We start from the raw sequence: 17406 nt of genomic DNA on the forward strand, positions 1-17406 counted from the left end.
AGGACTGTACACAGTGTAGGTCTGTCATTGTTTTAAAGTGCTGAACACACACACACACACACTTCTGAACACAGCAACTTTGTCTATGAACTTTCTGCAGGTTTGAAAGTCCACAGTGCTTTGCTGACATGTGATTGCATCCGTCTGTAAGTTGAGCTGTCTCAGGTTAGGTTTAGGTCCAGCTTCAGAGGTGTAGCTGGACAGGTTTAAGCCTAGGTTGTGTGGTCAAGTCGAGGTGTCCAGTGCTGTCCACTATATTTCTGCAGTCCTCTCCCTCTCTGTCCCTCCTTTCTCTTGTGGCTTTCAGTGTGTGGTGTCGTTTCAGTGTGTGGTGTAGAGGTTTAGTTTGCTATGAGCGTGCTGCTGTGATGATATTCTCTTGGGGCAGCAGCGGGTTGTAGTGTGAAGAGGTCAGTCTCTCTCTACTGGTGAGATCAAACCTCCCTGTCCTGTCTGATGTATGGACAGTCTGTCTCTACTGGTGAGATCACACCTCCCTGTCCTGTGTGATGTACGGACAGTCTGTCTCTACTGGTGAGATCACACCTCCCTGTCCTGTGTGATGTACGGACAGTCTGTCTCTACTGGTGAGATCACACCTCCCTATCCTGTGTGATGTACGGACAGTCTGTCTCTACTGGTGAGATCACACCTCCCTGTCCTGTGTGATGTATGGACAGTCTCTCTACTGGTGAGATCACACCTCCCTGTCCTGTGTGATGTATGGACAGTCTGTCTCTACTGGTGAGATCACACCTCCCTGTCCTGTGTGATGTATGGACAGTCTCTCTCTACTGGTGAGATCACACCTCCCTGTCCTGTGTGATGTACGGACAGTCTGTCTCTACTGGTGAGATCACACCTCCCTGTCCTGTGTGATGTATGGACAGTCTGTCTCTACTGGTGAGATCACACCTCCCTGTCCTGTGTGATGTATGGACAGTCTCTCTCTACTGGTGAGATCACACCTCCCTGTCCTGTGTGATGTATGGACAGTCTGTCTCTACTGGTGAGATCACACCTCCCTGTCCTGTGTGATGTATGGACAGTCTCTCTCTACTGGTGAGATCACACCTCCCTGTCCTGTGTGATGTACGGACAGTCTGTCTCTACTGGTGAGATCACACCTCCCTGTCCTGTGTGATGTATGGACAGTCTCTCTCTACTGGTGAGATCACACCTCCCTGTCCTGTGTGATGTACGGACAGTCTGTCTCTACTGGTGAGATCACACCTCCCTGTCCTGTGTGATGTACGGACAGTCTTTCTCTCTCCACTCCTCCTCTCTGTCGTTCACTGTGTTTGTTTAGTCTGTCCTGTCCACTGGGCTGTATATTGACCCCCCCTCTGTCTTAACTCTCTACTGCCTTTTTTTCCTATCTCTCTGCGTCTCTCTCTCTGTGTCTCTTTCTCTCTCTCTGTCTCTCTCTCTCTCTCTCTCTCTCTGTCTCTTTCTCTCTCTCTGTCTCTTTCTCTCTCTCTCTCTCTCTTTCTCTCTCTCTCTCTCTGTGTCTCTTTCTCTCTTTCTCCCTCTGTCGCTCTCTGTCTCTCTCGAACTCTGTCTCTCCCGCCTTTTCTTCTCTCTCTCCTCTCTCTCTCTCTCCTTCCTCTCTTTCTCTCTGCCTGACCATGTTTGTGTGTAGTGCTGGTGTCCCTCTCTGAGTGCACGAGTCATGGCAGAGGCTCCACTGCAGCAGGCAGAGAGAGAGAGAGAGAGAACTGCCCAGGGCATTCTCTCTCTCTGTCTCATTCTGTTTCTCTCTCTCCCTCTCTCTCTGTCTCTCCTCTCTCTCTCCACCACCATGGCTCTTCCCTCTCTCTCTGAGCTCATTGATCTGGCTGCCTGAATGCAGAGCGGCGAGTCAGCCGAGCGGAGAGAGCGAGAGAGAGTGAGGGAATGAGAGAGAGGGTAGAGGAGGAAGAGAGGCACAGACACAGACAGAGCGCTGTGCTGTGATCTTACAGAGCGAGTACACTGGGACTGCTGTGCTCTGTAGTAAAGAGAGAGACGTGGGGAGACGGAGGGAGGGAGAGAAAGAGAGAGACTCTATGAAGCCTGCCAACACCTCTACCTGGATATGAGGATGGTGGTTGTGATGAGGAAGAGGCAGAGGGAGCAGGCTGGAGGCAGGCAGAGCCGGGACTGACAGAGTGACAGACAAGCAGACAGACAGACGTACAGGGGGCTCCTGGCTCTGGGGGGACAGAGAGACCATGATGGAGGTGCCCGGGCACTGACAACGATATGACACCCAGCGTCAAGCACTCGGATTGTTTTACGCCAATGTTGTGCCACTGTAAAGTAGCATGCACCAACAGCACTGTCTCGCTTATATTCGGATGTAAGGTAGGACACACACACACACACACACACACACATGGATGCATGGTGGCCAGTGTTTATTTACATGTGTGTGTGTGTGAGTGAGGGCTCAGCGTACTGTAATAGTGAGCCACAGGGGGTCTTTATAGACAGACATATAGAGATATATCTGTCAGGACACCAGTAACCCCAAACAGAGTTAACACACGCGCTCCTACAGCGCTCGTTAGCCTGTTCAGTGCGTGGGCAGAAGGAATCACCACGTTTGTGTGTGAGTCAGTGTATGTGTGGTGAGACCCTCGTGGCTGCCTCTTCTTTTTAAGAGCACACCAAGCGTAAATAATGTGTGTTTACACTCTGTACCTACACACAAACACAGTGGTGATGTTCTCACTGTCTGAAGTACAAACACTGAATCTGGTTTTGAATTTAGTCACGTTTAAAAAATATATATTTTTCTTAAGTGGATTCCAGACACACTGACATGACAGCCACAGTGTGTGTGTGTGCGTGCATGTGTGTGGAATTAGCCTAGCTGTTTTTGAGCGTGCTCTACCAAGCCAAGCGTACCGTGAGCGTTTCTAAACATCCCTGTTAAACCAAGCAGAAACACAGTATGTATGACTCCCAATGTCCTCACCAAACGAGCTGTCGTTCATTGTAGCATGCTAGCTGTGTCGTTCATTGTAGCATGCTAGCTGTGTCGTTCATTGTAGCATGCTAGCTGTGTCGTTCATTGTAGCAGGCTAGCTGTGTCGTTCATTGTAGCAGGCTAGCTGTGTCGTTCATTGTAGCAGGCTAGCTGTGTCGTTCATTGTAGCAGGCTAGCTGTGTCGTTCATTGTAGCAGGCTAGCTGTGTCGTTCATTGTAGCATGCTAGCTGTGTCGTTCATTGTAGCATGCTAGCTGTGTCGTTCATTGTAGCATGCTAGATGTGTAATGTAATCTAGGATGCTAGCTGGGTCGTGTACATTAGGGTGCTAGCTGGGTCGTGTACTCTGGGGTGCTAGCTGGGTCGTGTACTCTGGGGTGCTAGCTGGGTCGTGTACTCTGGGGTGCTAGCTGGGTCGTGTACTCTGGGGTGCTAGCTGGGTCGTGTACTCTGGGGTGCTAGCTGGGTCGTAATAAGCATAATGCTGATACACATCTAAAGCATGCTACCATGGCCTCAGTAGTTGCCCTCAAATGCATCCAAAACAATTCCTCTCTATCTAATCTGCTGTATATCTTTCCTATTGGACAGCTTCTCTTCTAATTCTGGGCATGTTTGTGTGTTTGTTTGTGTGTTTGTTTGTGTGTTTGTGTGTGTGTGTTTGTTTGTTTGTTTGTGTGTGTGTGTGTGTGTGTGTGTGTGTTGTCATCTGTTTTAGAACCCTCACAGGAAACCAAACAGCTACTTCAGCTGATTACGTAACAACTGTTCCTCTCTGCGCCTCTGGGCGATTCCCTTCCTCCCCTCCTCAACCCTCTCACTGTCTCATGTAATAACACTCTGGCCAACACACTCTGGCTAATTAAACTCTTATTATAAAATGTATAGTAAGAGTTAGGATGGATTTTTTTTCACGTTTTAAAGTGGGATTGAAAAAAAGAATTAATTGTGATTTAAAAAAATATATATATATTTTTTTTTGTCACAAGATACTCAAGTGAAAAGATGATTATATACAGTACAAGTTTGGACACCTACTAACTCAAGGGTTTTTCTTTATTTTGATTATTTTCTACATTGTAGAATAATAATGAAGACATCAACACTATGAAATCATGTAGTAACTAAAAAAGTGTTTAACAAATCAAAATATATATTTCATTTTAGATTCTTATATTCTTCTAAGTAGCCACTCTTTGCCTTGATGACAGCTTTGCACACTCTTGGTATTCTCTCAACCAGCTTTATTGTTTTGATTTATTTTTTACCTTTATAGGTAAGTCAACTAGGCAAGTCATTTAAGAACAAATTCTTATCTTCAATGACAGCCTAGGAGCAGTGGGTTAACTGCCTTGTCCAAGGGCAGAACGACTAGCTTCATGAGGTAGTCACTGAGTAATTGCCTCCTTGTTTTCAAGCATGGTGCTGGCTGCATCATGGAATGAGTATGCTTGTCATCGGCAAAGACTAGGGAGTTTTTCAGGATAAACAGAAAGGGGCACAGGCAAAATCCTAGAGGAAAACCTGCTTTAGTCTGTTTTACACCAGACACTGGTAGAGGAATTCACCTTTCAGAAGGACAATACCATCTACACTGTTCAGGCTGGGATGGCGTATTGGGTTAAGGTCAGGCTGGGATGGCATATTGGGTTAAGGTCAGGCTGGGATGGCGTATTGGGTTAAGGTCAGGCTGGGATGGCGTATTGGGTTAAGGTCAGGCTGGGATGGCGTATTGGGTTAAGGTCAGGCTGGGATGGCATATTGGGTTAAGGTTAGGCTGGGATGGCATATTGGGTTAAGGTTAGGCTGGGATGGCATATTGGGTTAAGGTTAGGCTGGGATGGCGTATTGGGTTAAGGTCAGGCTGGGATGGCGTATTGGGTTAAGGTCAGGCTGGGATGGCGTATTGGGTTAAGGTTAGGCTGGGATGGCATATTGGGTTAAGGTTAGTCTGGGATGGCGTATTGGGTTAAGGTCAGGCTGGGATGGCGTATTGGGTTAAGGTTAGGCTGGGATGGCATATTGGGTTAAGGTTAGGCTGGGATGGCGTATTGGGTTAAGGTCAGGCGTATTGGGTTAAGGTTAGGCTGGGATGGCGTATTGGGTTAAGGTCAGGCTGGGATGGCGTATTGGGTCAAGGTCAGGCTGGGATGGCGTATTGGGTCAAGGTCAGGCTGGGATGGCGTATTGGGTCAAGGTCAGGCTGGGATGGCGTATTGGGTCAAGGTCAGGCTGGGATGGCGTATTGGGTCAAGGTCAGGCTGGGATGGCGTATTGGGTCAAGGTCAGGCTGGGATGGCGTATTGGGTCAAGGTCAGGCTGGGATGGCGTATTGGGTCAAGGTCAGGCTGGGATGGCGTATTGGGTCAAGGTCAGGCTGGGGGATCAAGGTCGCTGGGATGGCGTATTGGGTCAAGGTCAGGCTGGGATGGCGTATTGGGTCAAGGTCAGGCTGGGATGGCGTATTGGGTCAAGGTCAGGCTGGGATGGCGTATTGGGTATCCAGAATCTCCCACAAACGCCGTCTCAGGCGTCGCTCCAGAATCTCCCATTGGTTGTTCAATTGGGTTGAGATCTGGTGACTGAGGGAAACACACATTAAACCCTCTGTGTTCTTTTAGATCTCCTCTTCTAGCCAAAATAATGGGCAACTTGGCATTTTGATAAAGATGTTGGATCTTAATTTGAGCCAGTTTGCAACAGCAGGAAAATAATCCTGCAGCAACAGGACATTTGAATTAGAATGAATGGACATTTTTTAAGGAGTTGACGATACATTTTTCATAAGGGAAAATAAAGTCTGAAATTTCAAAGTTACAAACTTCAGAAGCCTTTTTAAACTTCAAATATACTACGGCTAGGTTGCACCAACATGGATAACCTCTTAACCTGGGTTAAATCAAGGTTTATCTGTTAATCTTGTTGCACCAAATGTTAAACCTAGTTTTAATTTAATTCTTCATCTGATCTATATTTTAGTTTTTACTTTTAATTTAGATAAATTTGAAGCCTGTTGCAATTATTATATATTTTTTATATAAACTTAGATTGGAGATTAATCTCCAAACTGCCACTTGATGTGGTTTAACTGACTAAATGGCAGCAAATCTGCTGTGGAGACACCAGAACGACAGAGTTCCTCAGAGAACAAAATTAGAAACGGGTTGAATCCTGTTGAGTTTTATGATAATATTGAGATTTTCAAAGAGATACCGCTTCTCCAAGGACTCTGTAATGCAACTAGAAAGAAAGGTTGGACCCAACCGTGAAGTATGGGAGTGATAGGAACGAGACCGTACCCCCACTACTTCAGCTCCTGGTGGCCCTACAGTTCTGTGTAACTGGATGTTTCCAGATGGTGGTTGGGGACCGTTTTGGACTCTACAAGTCAACCGTCTGCAGGATTCTAGCCAGTGTCCAGTGCTTTTGACGGTCTGAAGAATCACTACATTCAACCCTACAGCGGAATCGCCAGCTGGATTTTACAGGAGAGCTAGATTTCCAGGTGTACTCGGGGCAATAGACTGTACACACATTCTTATTCCCAACTCTGGTGGCGTTGAATGGAGAACTATTCCGTAATCAGAAAGCTTACTGGTCCATCAACGTGCAGGCTGTCAGTGATGACAAAAATCAGCTCACCAACATCCTAGCTAGGATGGCCAGGATCCACCCATGACATCAGTATATTTGACAATAGTCATCTGTGTGCAATGCTGGAAAGAGGGGCATATCAAGGCCACCTTCTAGGTGACAATGGATATGCCTGTCATGGGTACCTTATGACTCTGCTTTTAAACCCCCAGAGACCTGAAGAGAGAGAGAACACCACCTCTCATATCCTGACAAGAGATCTCAGAGAGAGAGAACACTACCTCTCATATCCTGACAAGAGATCTCAGAGAGAGAGAGAGAACACTACCTCTCATATCCTGACAAGAGATCTCAGAGAGAGAGAGAGAACACTACCTCTCATATCCTGACAAGAGATCTCAGAGAGAGAGAGAGAACACTACCTCTCATATCCTGACAAGAGATCTCAGAGAGAGAGAGAGAACACTACCTCTCATATCCTGACAAGAGATCTCAGAGAGAGAGAGAACACTACCTCTCATATCCTGACAAGGGATACCCGAGGCGGTCTTACCCGAGGCGGTCTTACCTGAGGAGGATGAAGATGTCCAGGTGCAACATTCTGCAAATGGGAATGCTGTGAGGAGAACCTTGATTGAGAACCATTTTGTAGACTGAGGTGTAAATAATGTAACACTGGTAACATGTAAAAAGTAATATTATATTTTGATCGACACAATTCCTAAGTAGGCATTCTGTATTAACATGCATTATTAAGATATTGTTATTCTCAGTACCATACCGGGTGGAACTGAAAACACCAGAACACTAAGAGTGGGGACAAGACTGGAGGACACCAAATTGCTTGGGAAAGCATTTGTTTTAATAAATAATTGTTTTAATAAATAAAAAGATGAGCATTCTTCACACAGTAGTGGGCATTTGTTTCCCTGAAGGAGTTTCTGTTTCTGAATTTGCAGTATCTCTCTTCGTGAATTCAAGACCTCAATCTGCAGTAGATTTTTCTCTCTCTTTCCAGCCTCCAAAAACATCAATATGAGCTTGGTTCATGTCAGTTCTGGGGCGTTTGCTTGGCCTCTCTCTGGTGTTTTTCTGCTGGTGCAAGATCCAGGCGATGCTGTTTCTCCACGGCAACAGGGTGTAAGCTCAACTAAAGGAAAGGAACAGCTATTTAATTGGGGTTTATGAAATGCCCAGCCTTGGTACGAATGATGATGTTATGCAACATGCTGAAACGGGACTGATAACGGAAACACTTTAGTGAAGTAGCATTAATGTTAGTTTTAACGTGTGTTATAGTCATCGATGTTTACCATTTATTTATGCTTACTGAATATTGGTGGGTCGAGTTGTCTGTCGTCATCATAGGGGTTAAGGAGAGGGTCAAACTACTGGCGAATCAGCTCGCATATCTTCTGGGAGAGAGGATCTATTCCCTTGGATGGAGGCCCTCCTTCCGGTCTGAAATGGCCCCCGCTTCTCCTCTGCCGTGTCCTTTTTTGGCTTTCGCTTTGAAGTTTTTCCAGCACGCCTTCATCTGATTTGTGTCTCTCTTCTCTTTTTAATCCCTGTCGATCCATTAAATCGTTCTTATAAAATGGCCCAGGTGCCTGTCTGTCTTTTTGTCCTCCAGTACGTTGCTAAACTACTGCATCAGCTGCTGACGAGGGTTTTTTCATAAGCGGAGAGATATTTGAACTTTGACGTGCCATGGTCAGGTGGCTAGCGAACGAATAATAAATGGTTAAGTAATGACAATAATAATTGATCTTATGCCAGCTAGCTTGGTTTATAAACTAGCTAGCCAGCTACAGTAAGCTAACGTTAGTTAACAAACAAGTTGTCTGTCTAGTACTGGCAAATAACAGATTTTATTTAAAATGAGCCAACCCATGTGAACCTTTCACGAGGGAGTTGCAGCAGTGCTATATTATAATTTGATCAAGGAACAGCACCTTTCACGAGGGAGTTGCAGCCAGCAGTGCTATATTATAATTTGATCAAGGAACAGCACCTTTCACGAGGGAGTTGCAGCAGTGCTATATTATAATTTGATCAAGGAACAGCACCTTTCACGAGGGAGTTGCAGCAGTGCTATATTATTATTTGATCAAGGAACAGCACCTTTGTTGCCTCATTTGTCAGGTAGGCTAGCTACTTTGTTTCAACTCACAAAACACCTCAATATTGGTGTAATGTGTCAATCATAGTTTAAAAGCCAGTAATCACAGATTCTAAATGAAGTGATGCAATAACATCTCTGATTTTAATTCTAAACCTTAGATTTACAAAAACCTAGATTAGCTCTAATCCTAGAATCATTTAAACCATGATGGTGCAACCCACCCTACACGTTTTACATTTACTGCATTGCAGGACAGTTCTGCAACTGGGTGATCAAATTAAGATCCTACATCTGTAAATGATCCAATGCAATGTTAATTGCTTAATTAACTCCAGAACCAAACCTGTGTGACAGAACCTGCTTGCAATGTACTTTCTGTCCCTCAGTTACGCAAGTGTTTCCTTTATTTTGGCAGTTACCTGTATATTGAGTACTCTGACTGCCCAGGCAATCTTTAACCCACATCAAACAGCTGTGGTTAATGCAGCTGAGCTGTCACATTTGGAGGGACTGACTGACTGACTGATTGGCTGACTGGGAGCACTGCTCTTTTGGCCTCTGGGCTTCTGTAATTAGCCTCACACAGATGCTGCTAATCCTCTCATCTTCTAATCCTCTTCTCTTTCTCTATCCATCTGCTAATCCTCTCATCTTTCTCTATCCATCTGCTAATCCTCTCATCTTTCTCTATCCATCTGCTAATCCTCTCATCTTTCTCTTATCCATCTGCTAATCCTCTCATCTTTCTCTTATCCATCTGCTAATCCTCTCATCTTTCTCTATCCATCTGCTAATCCTCTTCTCTTTCTCTGTCCATCTGCTAATCCTCTCATCTTTCTCTATCCATCTGCTAATCCTCTTCTCTTTCTCTATCCATCTGCTAATCCTCTCATCTTTCTCTTATCCATCTGCTAATCCTCTCATCTTTCTCTTATCCATCTGCTAATCCTCTCATCTTTCTCTATCCATCTGCTAATCCTCTAATCTTTCTTTTATCCATCTGCTAATCCTCTCATCTTTCTCTTATCCATCTGCTAATCCTCTCATCTTTCTCTATCCATCTGCTAATCCTCTAATCTTTCTTTTATCCATCTGCTAATCCTCTCATCTTCCTCTATCCATCTGCTAATCCTCTCATCTGCTAATCCTCTCATCTTCCTCTTATCCATCTGCTAATCCTCTCATCTTCCTCTATCCATCTTCTAATCCTCATCTTTCTCTATCCATCTTCTAATCCTCTCATCTTTCTCTATCCATCTGCTAATCCTCATCTTTCTCTTATCCATCTTCTAATCCTCTTCTCTTTCTCTGTCCATCTTCACTTTTTCTCCTCTCCCCTCATACCTTACATCTCACTCCTTTCTCCGATTTTCTGTCATTCGCGTGTACTGTACTGTAGGTTGAGGCCTGGCATTGTATACTAGCCATAGTTGTACACAAGTCATACACCCATGTTTGACTGGGAGGCTCAGGCTATTATGTAAATCAGTTGTCATGCAGTAAAGTGTAGGACTAGAGCAGACATGATGTGTGAGGTTGTGAGTCACTGGGCCATGACTGGGATGGACGGTTTGGGCTGTGACTGGAGATTGAAGGAGAAAAGAGATTCTGTACCATCCTGGATATGGGATGCCCCCCTCAGCTCGCTCACTCACTCACTCACTCACTCACTCACTCACTCACTCACTCACTCACCCTGCCTAATTTCTTTCCGTAGCCACACACACAGTCACACTGCCTGGTATGAGCCGGTCACGGCCAATACAAACCCAGTCAGACTCACAAAAGACAGAATAGAAATGGTATGTCTGTTTGTAGCCCGCTCACAGCTTAGTTAGTCGGTGTCAATGTTTACTAAAACCCGAGAGCATCTGAGTGGGTGGTTGGTTAGCTGTTTGACAGGATGCCACATGGCTGGTCGTCCCACACCGCCAAAGCACACTCCTGCTTGGGGACCTGTACGGTATGTAGGTATGTATGTAGCCATCTCTAGCATAATGGTGGTGGTGATGAGGGACTCCTTGTTCAGGTAAAAATCATCAAGGCCCAGAAATGCAAAATTCTGTCAATCAAATCTCTCAAAGACGGTACGGTACATTCATAACATACATTCATATATATATATATAGTATTTTTCGGTTAAAGACCTATAGTGCATTCGGAAAGTATTCAGACCCCTTGACTTTTTCCAGATTTTGTTACGTTACAGCCTTATTCTAAAATGGATTCAATAGGTTTTCCCCTCATCAATCTACACACAATACCCCATAATGACAAAGAAAAAACTGGTTTTCCGATTTATTTGCGAATGTATTAAAAATAAACTGAACTTATTTACATAATACCCTTTGCTATGAGACTCGACATTGAGCTCAGGTGCATCCTGTTTCCATTGATCAACCTTGATGTTCCTACAACTTGATTAGATTCCACCTGTCGTAAATTCAATTGATTGGACATGATTTGGAAAGGCACATGCCTGTCTATATAATGTCCCACAGTTAACAGTGCATGTCTGAGCAAAAAATCAAGCCATGAGGTTGAAGGAATTGTCCGTAGCGCTCGGAGACGGGATTGTGTCGAGGAATGTCCACCAGAGCTGTTGCCAGAGAATTTAATGTTCTATTTTATTTTATTTTTTACCATAAGTCGTTTTAGAGAATTTGGCTGTACGTCCGACTAACATCAAAACTGTAGCCCACGTGTAACCACACCTGCGTAGGACAACCACACCCTGCTTCTTCACCTGCGGTATCTGAGACCAGCCACCCGGACAGCTGATGAAACTGAGGAGTATTTCTGTTGGTGATTAAGCCCTTTGTGGGGAAAAGCTTATTCTGATTGGCTGGTCCTGGCTCCCAGTGGGTGGTCCTATGCCCTCCCAGGCCCCATGCCCTCCCAGGCCCTCCCAGGCCCCATGCCCTCCCAGGCCCCATGCCCTCCCAGGCCCCATGCCCTCCCATGCCCTCCCAGGCCCTCCCAGGCCCCATGCCCTCCCAGGCCCTCCCAGGCCCTCCCAGGCCCCATGCCCTCCCATGCCCTCCCAGGCCCCATGCCCTCCCAGGCCCCCCAGGCCCTCCCAGGCCCCATGCCCTCCCATGCCCTCCCAGGCCCCATGCCCTCCCATGCCCTCCCAGGCCCCATGCCCTCCCATGCCCTCCCAGGCCCCATGCCCTCCCATGCTCCCAGGCCCTCCCATGCCCTCCCAGGCCCCATGCCCTCCCAGGCCCTCCCATGCCCCCATGCCCTCCCAGGCCCCATGCCCTCCCAGGCCCCATGCCCTCCCATGCCCTCCCAGGCCCCATGCCCTCCCAGGCCCTATGCCCTCCCAGGCCCCAGGCCCTCCCATGCCCTCCCAGGCCCCATGCCCTCCCAGGCCCCATGCCCTCCCAGGTCCCATGCCCTCCCAGGTCCCATGCCCTCCCAGGCCCCATGCCCTCCCAGGCCCCATGCCCTCCCAGGCCCCCATGCCCTCCCAGGCCCCCATGGTTTAAATTGTTGCATGTTGCATTTCATATTTTTGTTCAGTGTATATTTATGTCACAAGCTAAAAACACAGAGCCTAACGTAAGCTAGCTAGCTGCTAGGAGGATGTCATGTCATTGGAGGAGTGGGTGAGTGACTGACTTTTTCCCCTCATTGTTTTTCGGTGGCTATACACAGCTAGAGATGCAGGTGTCATTTGGTTATCTAGCAAGACCTTCCTCTACTGTTAGCCAGAGTGAATTTGCAAATGCACGAGATATGCTAGCAAACGGGATATCTAGCTAGCTACTCCGATTTCGGAGCACTCTGGTCTGTGTGTAACGGATGAATTTACCCGCCGAATATGACCGGTGGCAGTAAATGTAGGCCAAAAAAAAAGTAACAGTTACTCACAAACTCTCTCTAGATAACATGTAAACAGCCTAACCAGCTCTGCTAGGGCGAGTAAAATGATCAAGAGTTCTCTCATTTGTGTCTGGAAGTAGCCAGTTAGCTTGGGTGCTTGGTTGGGACAAACATGCATTGGCAGGCAAGCTGCAGAAGGACCAGTAGGCTACAACTCCCCATCGTTTGTCAGTGCAATTTTGACGTCCAACTATCTGAAAAAGTTTGAGAGGGTTTAATCTCATGTTCCTTCGTTAGAGTTTTAGCACATCTTGCTCCGGCTAGCATTAGTTGTTGATCTGGTTGTTGATGTGCGTAACTGATGGAGAGAGAGCCTACCTTTTCATGGTTGTTTGATCTTTAGGACTGTAACATTCCCAAATGTAAGAGGGACTCCTGGGATATTTATATATTTACAGAAATCCATTCAGGTGTCACACTATTACAACTGCCTGTAAACACACAGTCCAGTTCATAGTGAATGATGACAGGCCCTACTGCCTGTAAACACACAGTCCAGTTCATAGTGAATGATGACAGGCCCAACTGCCTGTAAACACACAGTCCAGTTCATAGTGAATGATGACAGGCCCTACTGCCTGTAAACACACAGTCCAGTTCAAAGTGAATGATGACAGGCCCTACTGCCTGTAAACACACAGTCCAGTTCAAAGTGAATGATGACAGGCCCTACTGCCTGTAAAACACACAGTCCAGTTCAAAGTGAATGATGACAGGCCCTACTGCCTGTAAACACACAGTCCAGTTCAAAGTGAATGATGACGGGCCCTACTGCCTGTAAACACACAGTCCAGTTCAAAGTGAATGATGACAGGCCCTACTGCCTGTAAAACACACAGTCCAGTTCAAAGTGAATGATGACAGGCCCAACTGCCTGTAAACACACAGTCCAGTTCAAAGTGAATGATGACAGGCCCTACTGCCTGTAAACACACAGTCCAGTTCATAGTGAATGATGACAGGCCCTACTGCCTGTAAACACACAGTCCAGTTCAAAGTGAATGATGACAGGCCCTACTGCCTGTAAACACACAGTCCAGTTCATAGTGAATGATGACAGGCCCTACTGCCTGTAAACACACAGTCCAGTTCATAGTGAATGATGACAGGCCCTACTGCCTGTAAACACACAGTCCAGTTCAAAGTGAATGATGACAGGCCTGTTGTGGCAAATGGCTTGTTTGCATTACGGCCTACTGTAGCTCTGATTGGTCTATGGCTCACCGGTCTGCATTAAGGCCTACTGTAGCTCTGATTGGTCTATGGCTCACCGGTCTGCATTAAGGCCTACTGTAGCTCTGATTGGTCTATGGCTCACCGGTCTGCATTAAGGCTTACTGTAGCTCTGATTGGTCTATGGCTCACCGGTCTGCATTAAGGCCTACTGTAGCTCTGATTGGTCTATGGCTCACCGGTCTGCATTACGGCCTACTGTAGCTCTGATTGGTCTATGGCTCACCGGTTTGCATTAAGGCTTACTGTAGCTCTCATTGGTCTATGGCTCACCGGTCTGCATTACGGCCTACTGTAGCTCTGATTGGTCTATGGCTCACCGGTCTGCATTACGGCCTACTGTAGCTCTGATTGGTCTATGGCTCACCGGTTTGCATTAAGGCTTACTGTAGCTCTGATTGGTCTATGGCTCACCGGTCTGCATTAAGGCTTACTGTAGCTCTGATTGGTCTATGGCTCACCGGTCTGCATTACGGCCTACTGTAGCTCTGATTGGTCTATGGCTCACCGGTCTGCATTACGGCCTACTGTAGCTCTGATTGGTCTATGGCTCACCGGTTTGCATTAAGGCTTACTGTAGCTCTGATTGGTCTATGGCTCACCGGTCTGCATTACGGCCTACTGTAGCTCTGATTGATTGGTCTATGGCTCACCGGTCTGCATTAAGGCTTACTGTAGCTCTGATTGGTCTATGGCTCACCGGTCTGCATTACGGCCTACTGTAGCTCTGATTGGTCTATGGCTCACCGGTCTGCATTAAGGCTTACTGTAGCTCTGATTGGTCTATGGCTCACCGGTCTGCATTACGGCCTACTGTAGCTCTGATTGGTCTATGGCTCACCGGTCTGCATTACGGCCTACTGTAGCTCTGATTGGTCTATGGCTCACCGGTCTGCATTACGGCCTACTGTAGCTCTGATTGGTCTATGGCTCACCGGTCTGCATTAAGGCCTACTGTAGCTCTGATTGGTCTATGGCTCACCGGTCTGCATTAAGGCTTACTGTAGTTCTGATTGGTCTATGGCTCACCGGTCTGCATTACGGCCTACTGTAGCTCTGATTGGTCTATGGCTCACCGGTCTGCATTACGGCTTACTGTAGCTCTGATTGGTCTATGGCTCACCGGTCTGCATTACGGCCTACTGTAGCTCTGATTGGTCTATGGCTCACCGGTCTGCATTAAGGCTTACTGTAGCTCTGATTGGTCTATGGCTCACCGGTCTGCATTACGGCCTACTGTAGCTCTGATTGGTCTATGGCTCACCGGTCTGCATTAAGGCTTACTGTAGCTCTGATTGGTCTATGGCTCACCGGTCTGCATTACGGCCTACTGTAGCTCTGAGTGGTCTATGGCTCACCGGTCTGCATTACGGCCTACTGTAGCTCTGATTGGTCTATGGCTCACCGGTCTGCATTACGGCCTACTGTAGCTCTGATTGGTCTATGGCTCACCGGTCTGCATTACGGCCTACTGTAGCTCTGATTGGTCTATGGCTCACCGGTCTGCATTACGGCTTACTGTAGCTCTGATTGGTCTATGGCTCACCGGTCTGCATTACGGCCTACTGTAGCTCTGATTGGTCTATGGCTCACCGGTCTGCATTACGGCCTACTGTAGCTCTGATTGGTCTATGGCTCACCGGTCTGCATTACGGCCTACTGTAGCTCTGATTGGTCTATGGCTCACCGGTCTGCATTACGGCCTACTGTAGCTCTGATTGGTCTATGGCTCACCGGTCTGCATTAAGGCTTACTGTAGCTCTGATTGGTCTATGGCTCACCGGTCTGCATTAAGGCTTACTGTAGCTCTGATTGGTCTATGGCTCACCGGTCTGCATTACGGCTTACTGTAGCTCTGATTGGTCTATGGCTCACCGGTCTGCATTACGGCTTACTGTAGCTCTGATTGGTCTATGGCTCACCGGTCTGCATTAAGGCTTACTGTAGCTCTGATTGGTCTATGGCTCACCGGTCTGCATTACGGCCTACTGTAGCTCTGATTGGTCTATGGCTCACCGGTCTGTGTGGACTCCGGTCCTGGATGAGAGAGATGTTTTTATTAGGTTTTATTTACACTGCAGTAAATAAAACCTAATAAAAACATCTCTCTTGTCCAAACTCGCGGCTGCTCTCCCACTCTATATTTCTGTAGAATTATCACAAATGCCTGACTAATTCCCAAACACTCTAAGAATTTATGAACACCTGAAAATGACCATATCTAAGTGCTCGCTTGTCAGAAAATGTTTTAAATTCTTCCTGGTGTGTATATGAACAGATTTTAATAAGATTTCATGTTGCTTAGATGCTGTCAGTTCCACTTTTAAGTGAGCACAGTTTGCAACTCATTAATTTATCAGTTCATTCAGTCATGAGAAAGTAGGTATGGGCCTATGGCAGAGGCAGTAAGAGCTGAATCAATCACCACCAGCACCCCTGGTGAGTAGATCCGTGAGAGCATCCCAGCCGATCTCCTAGCCTAGTGGTTAGAGCAGGTAGCCTAGTGGCTAGAGCAGGTAGCCTAGTGGCTAGAGCAGGTAGCCTAGTGGCTAGAGCAGGTAGCCTAGTGGTTAGAGCAGGTAGCCTAGTGGTTAGAGCAGGTAGCCTAGTGGTTAGAGCAGGTAGCCTAGTGGTTAGAGCAGGTAGCCTAGTGGTTAGAGCGTTTGGCCAGTAACCGAAAGATTGCTGGATTGAATCCCCGAGCTGACGAGGTAAAAATCTGTCGTTCTGCCCCTGAGCAAGGCACTGTTCCCCGGGCGCCAAAGACATGGATGTCGATTAAGGCAGCCCTCCGCACCTCTCTGATTCAGAGGGGTTGGGTTAAATGAGGAAGACACATTTCAGTTGAAGGCATTCAGTTGTACAACTGACTAGTTATCCCCCCCTCTTTCCCCATCTCATCTCATCCTAGCCTTGACCATGAGCATTCTGAAATGACCCATGAGGTAACGCTAGTCCGTGAGAGAGGGACACACACATGGACTCACTCACTCACTCACTCACACAGAGGTACAGTCTAAAACCTGCCATGGAATCTAACCAAAATAAAATAATATCTCAAAGCTACTAGGACCAGTCTGTCTGTTATGAAGATGAAGCATACCCTATGAGCAAGAGACTTTGACTGTACACCGCTCAGCTGCACACACACATTCCCATTAGATCTTCAAAGTCATTTAACATCCAGGACCTGCAGACCTACAGAACTACAGGCATATAGAAGTACAGACAGACTTACAGGCATACAGAACTACAGACAGACCTACAGGCATACAGCACTACAGACAGGCCTACATAACCACAGACAGACCTACAGAACTACAGACAGACCTACAGAACTACAGACAGACCTACAGGCATACAGCACTACAGACAGGCCTACATAACCACAGACATACCTACAGAACTACAGACAGACCTACAGGCATACAGAACTACAGACAGGCCTACATAATCACAGACAGACTTACAGGCATACAGAACTACAGACAGAACTACAGGCATATAGAACTACAGACAGACCTACAGGCATACAGAACTACAGACAGACCTACAGGTATATAGAACTACAGACAGATCTACATGTATA

At 46.8% G+C, this 17406-nt stretch overlaps 1 protein-coding gene across 11 annotated transcripts in view; it reads left to right on the forward strand.

The window, feature by feature from the left end:
- The window catches only part of LOC115119585 (disks large homolog 1-like), a 340988-nt gene that overhangs the window by 92052 nt on the left and 231530 nt on the right, over positions 1-17406 (forward strand). Inside the window, exon 1 of one of the 11 annotated variants that reach the window (XM_065009273.1) lies at positions 2024-2346. The exons of the other annotated variants lie outside the window; for them this stretch is intronic. Within the exon in view, the coding sequence (XP_064865345.1) occupies positions 2245-2346 (102 nt within the window). The 5' untranslated portion in view covers positions 2024-2244. Of the gene's footprint in view, positions 1-2023; positions 2347-17406 lie in introns of those variants that run through there. 11 annotated transcript variants of the gene reach the window in all.

The sequence above is a fragment of the Oncorhynchus nerka genome, linkage group LG24 (genome assembly GCF_034236695.1).
Source record: "Oncorhynchus nerka isolate Pitt River linkage group LG24, Oner_Uvic_2.0, whole genome shotgun sequence".
In the NCBI taxonomy this organism is placed as follows: domain Eukaryota; kingdom Metazoa; phylum Chordata; class Actinopteri; order Salmoniformes; family Salmonidae; genus Oncorhynchus; species Oncorhynchus nerka.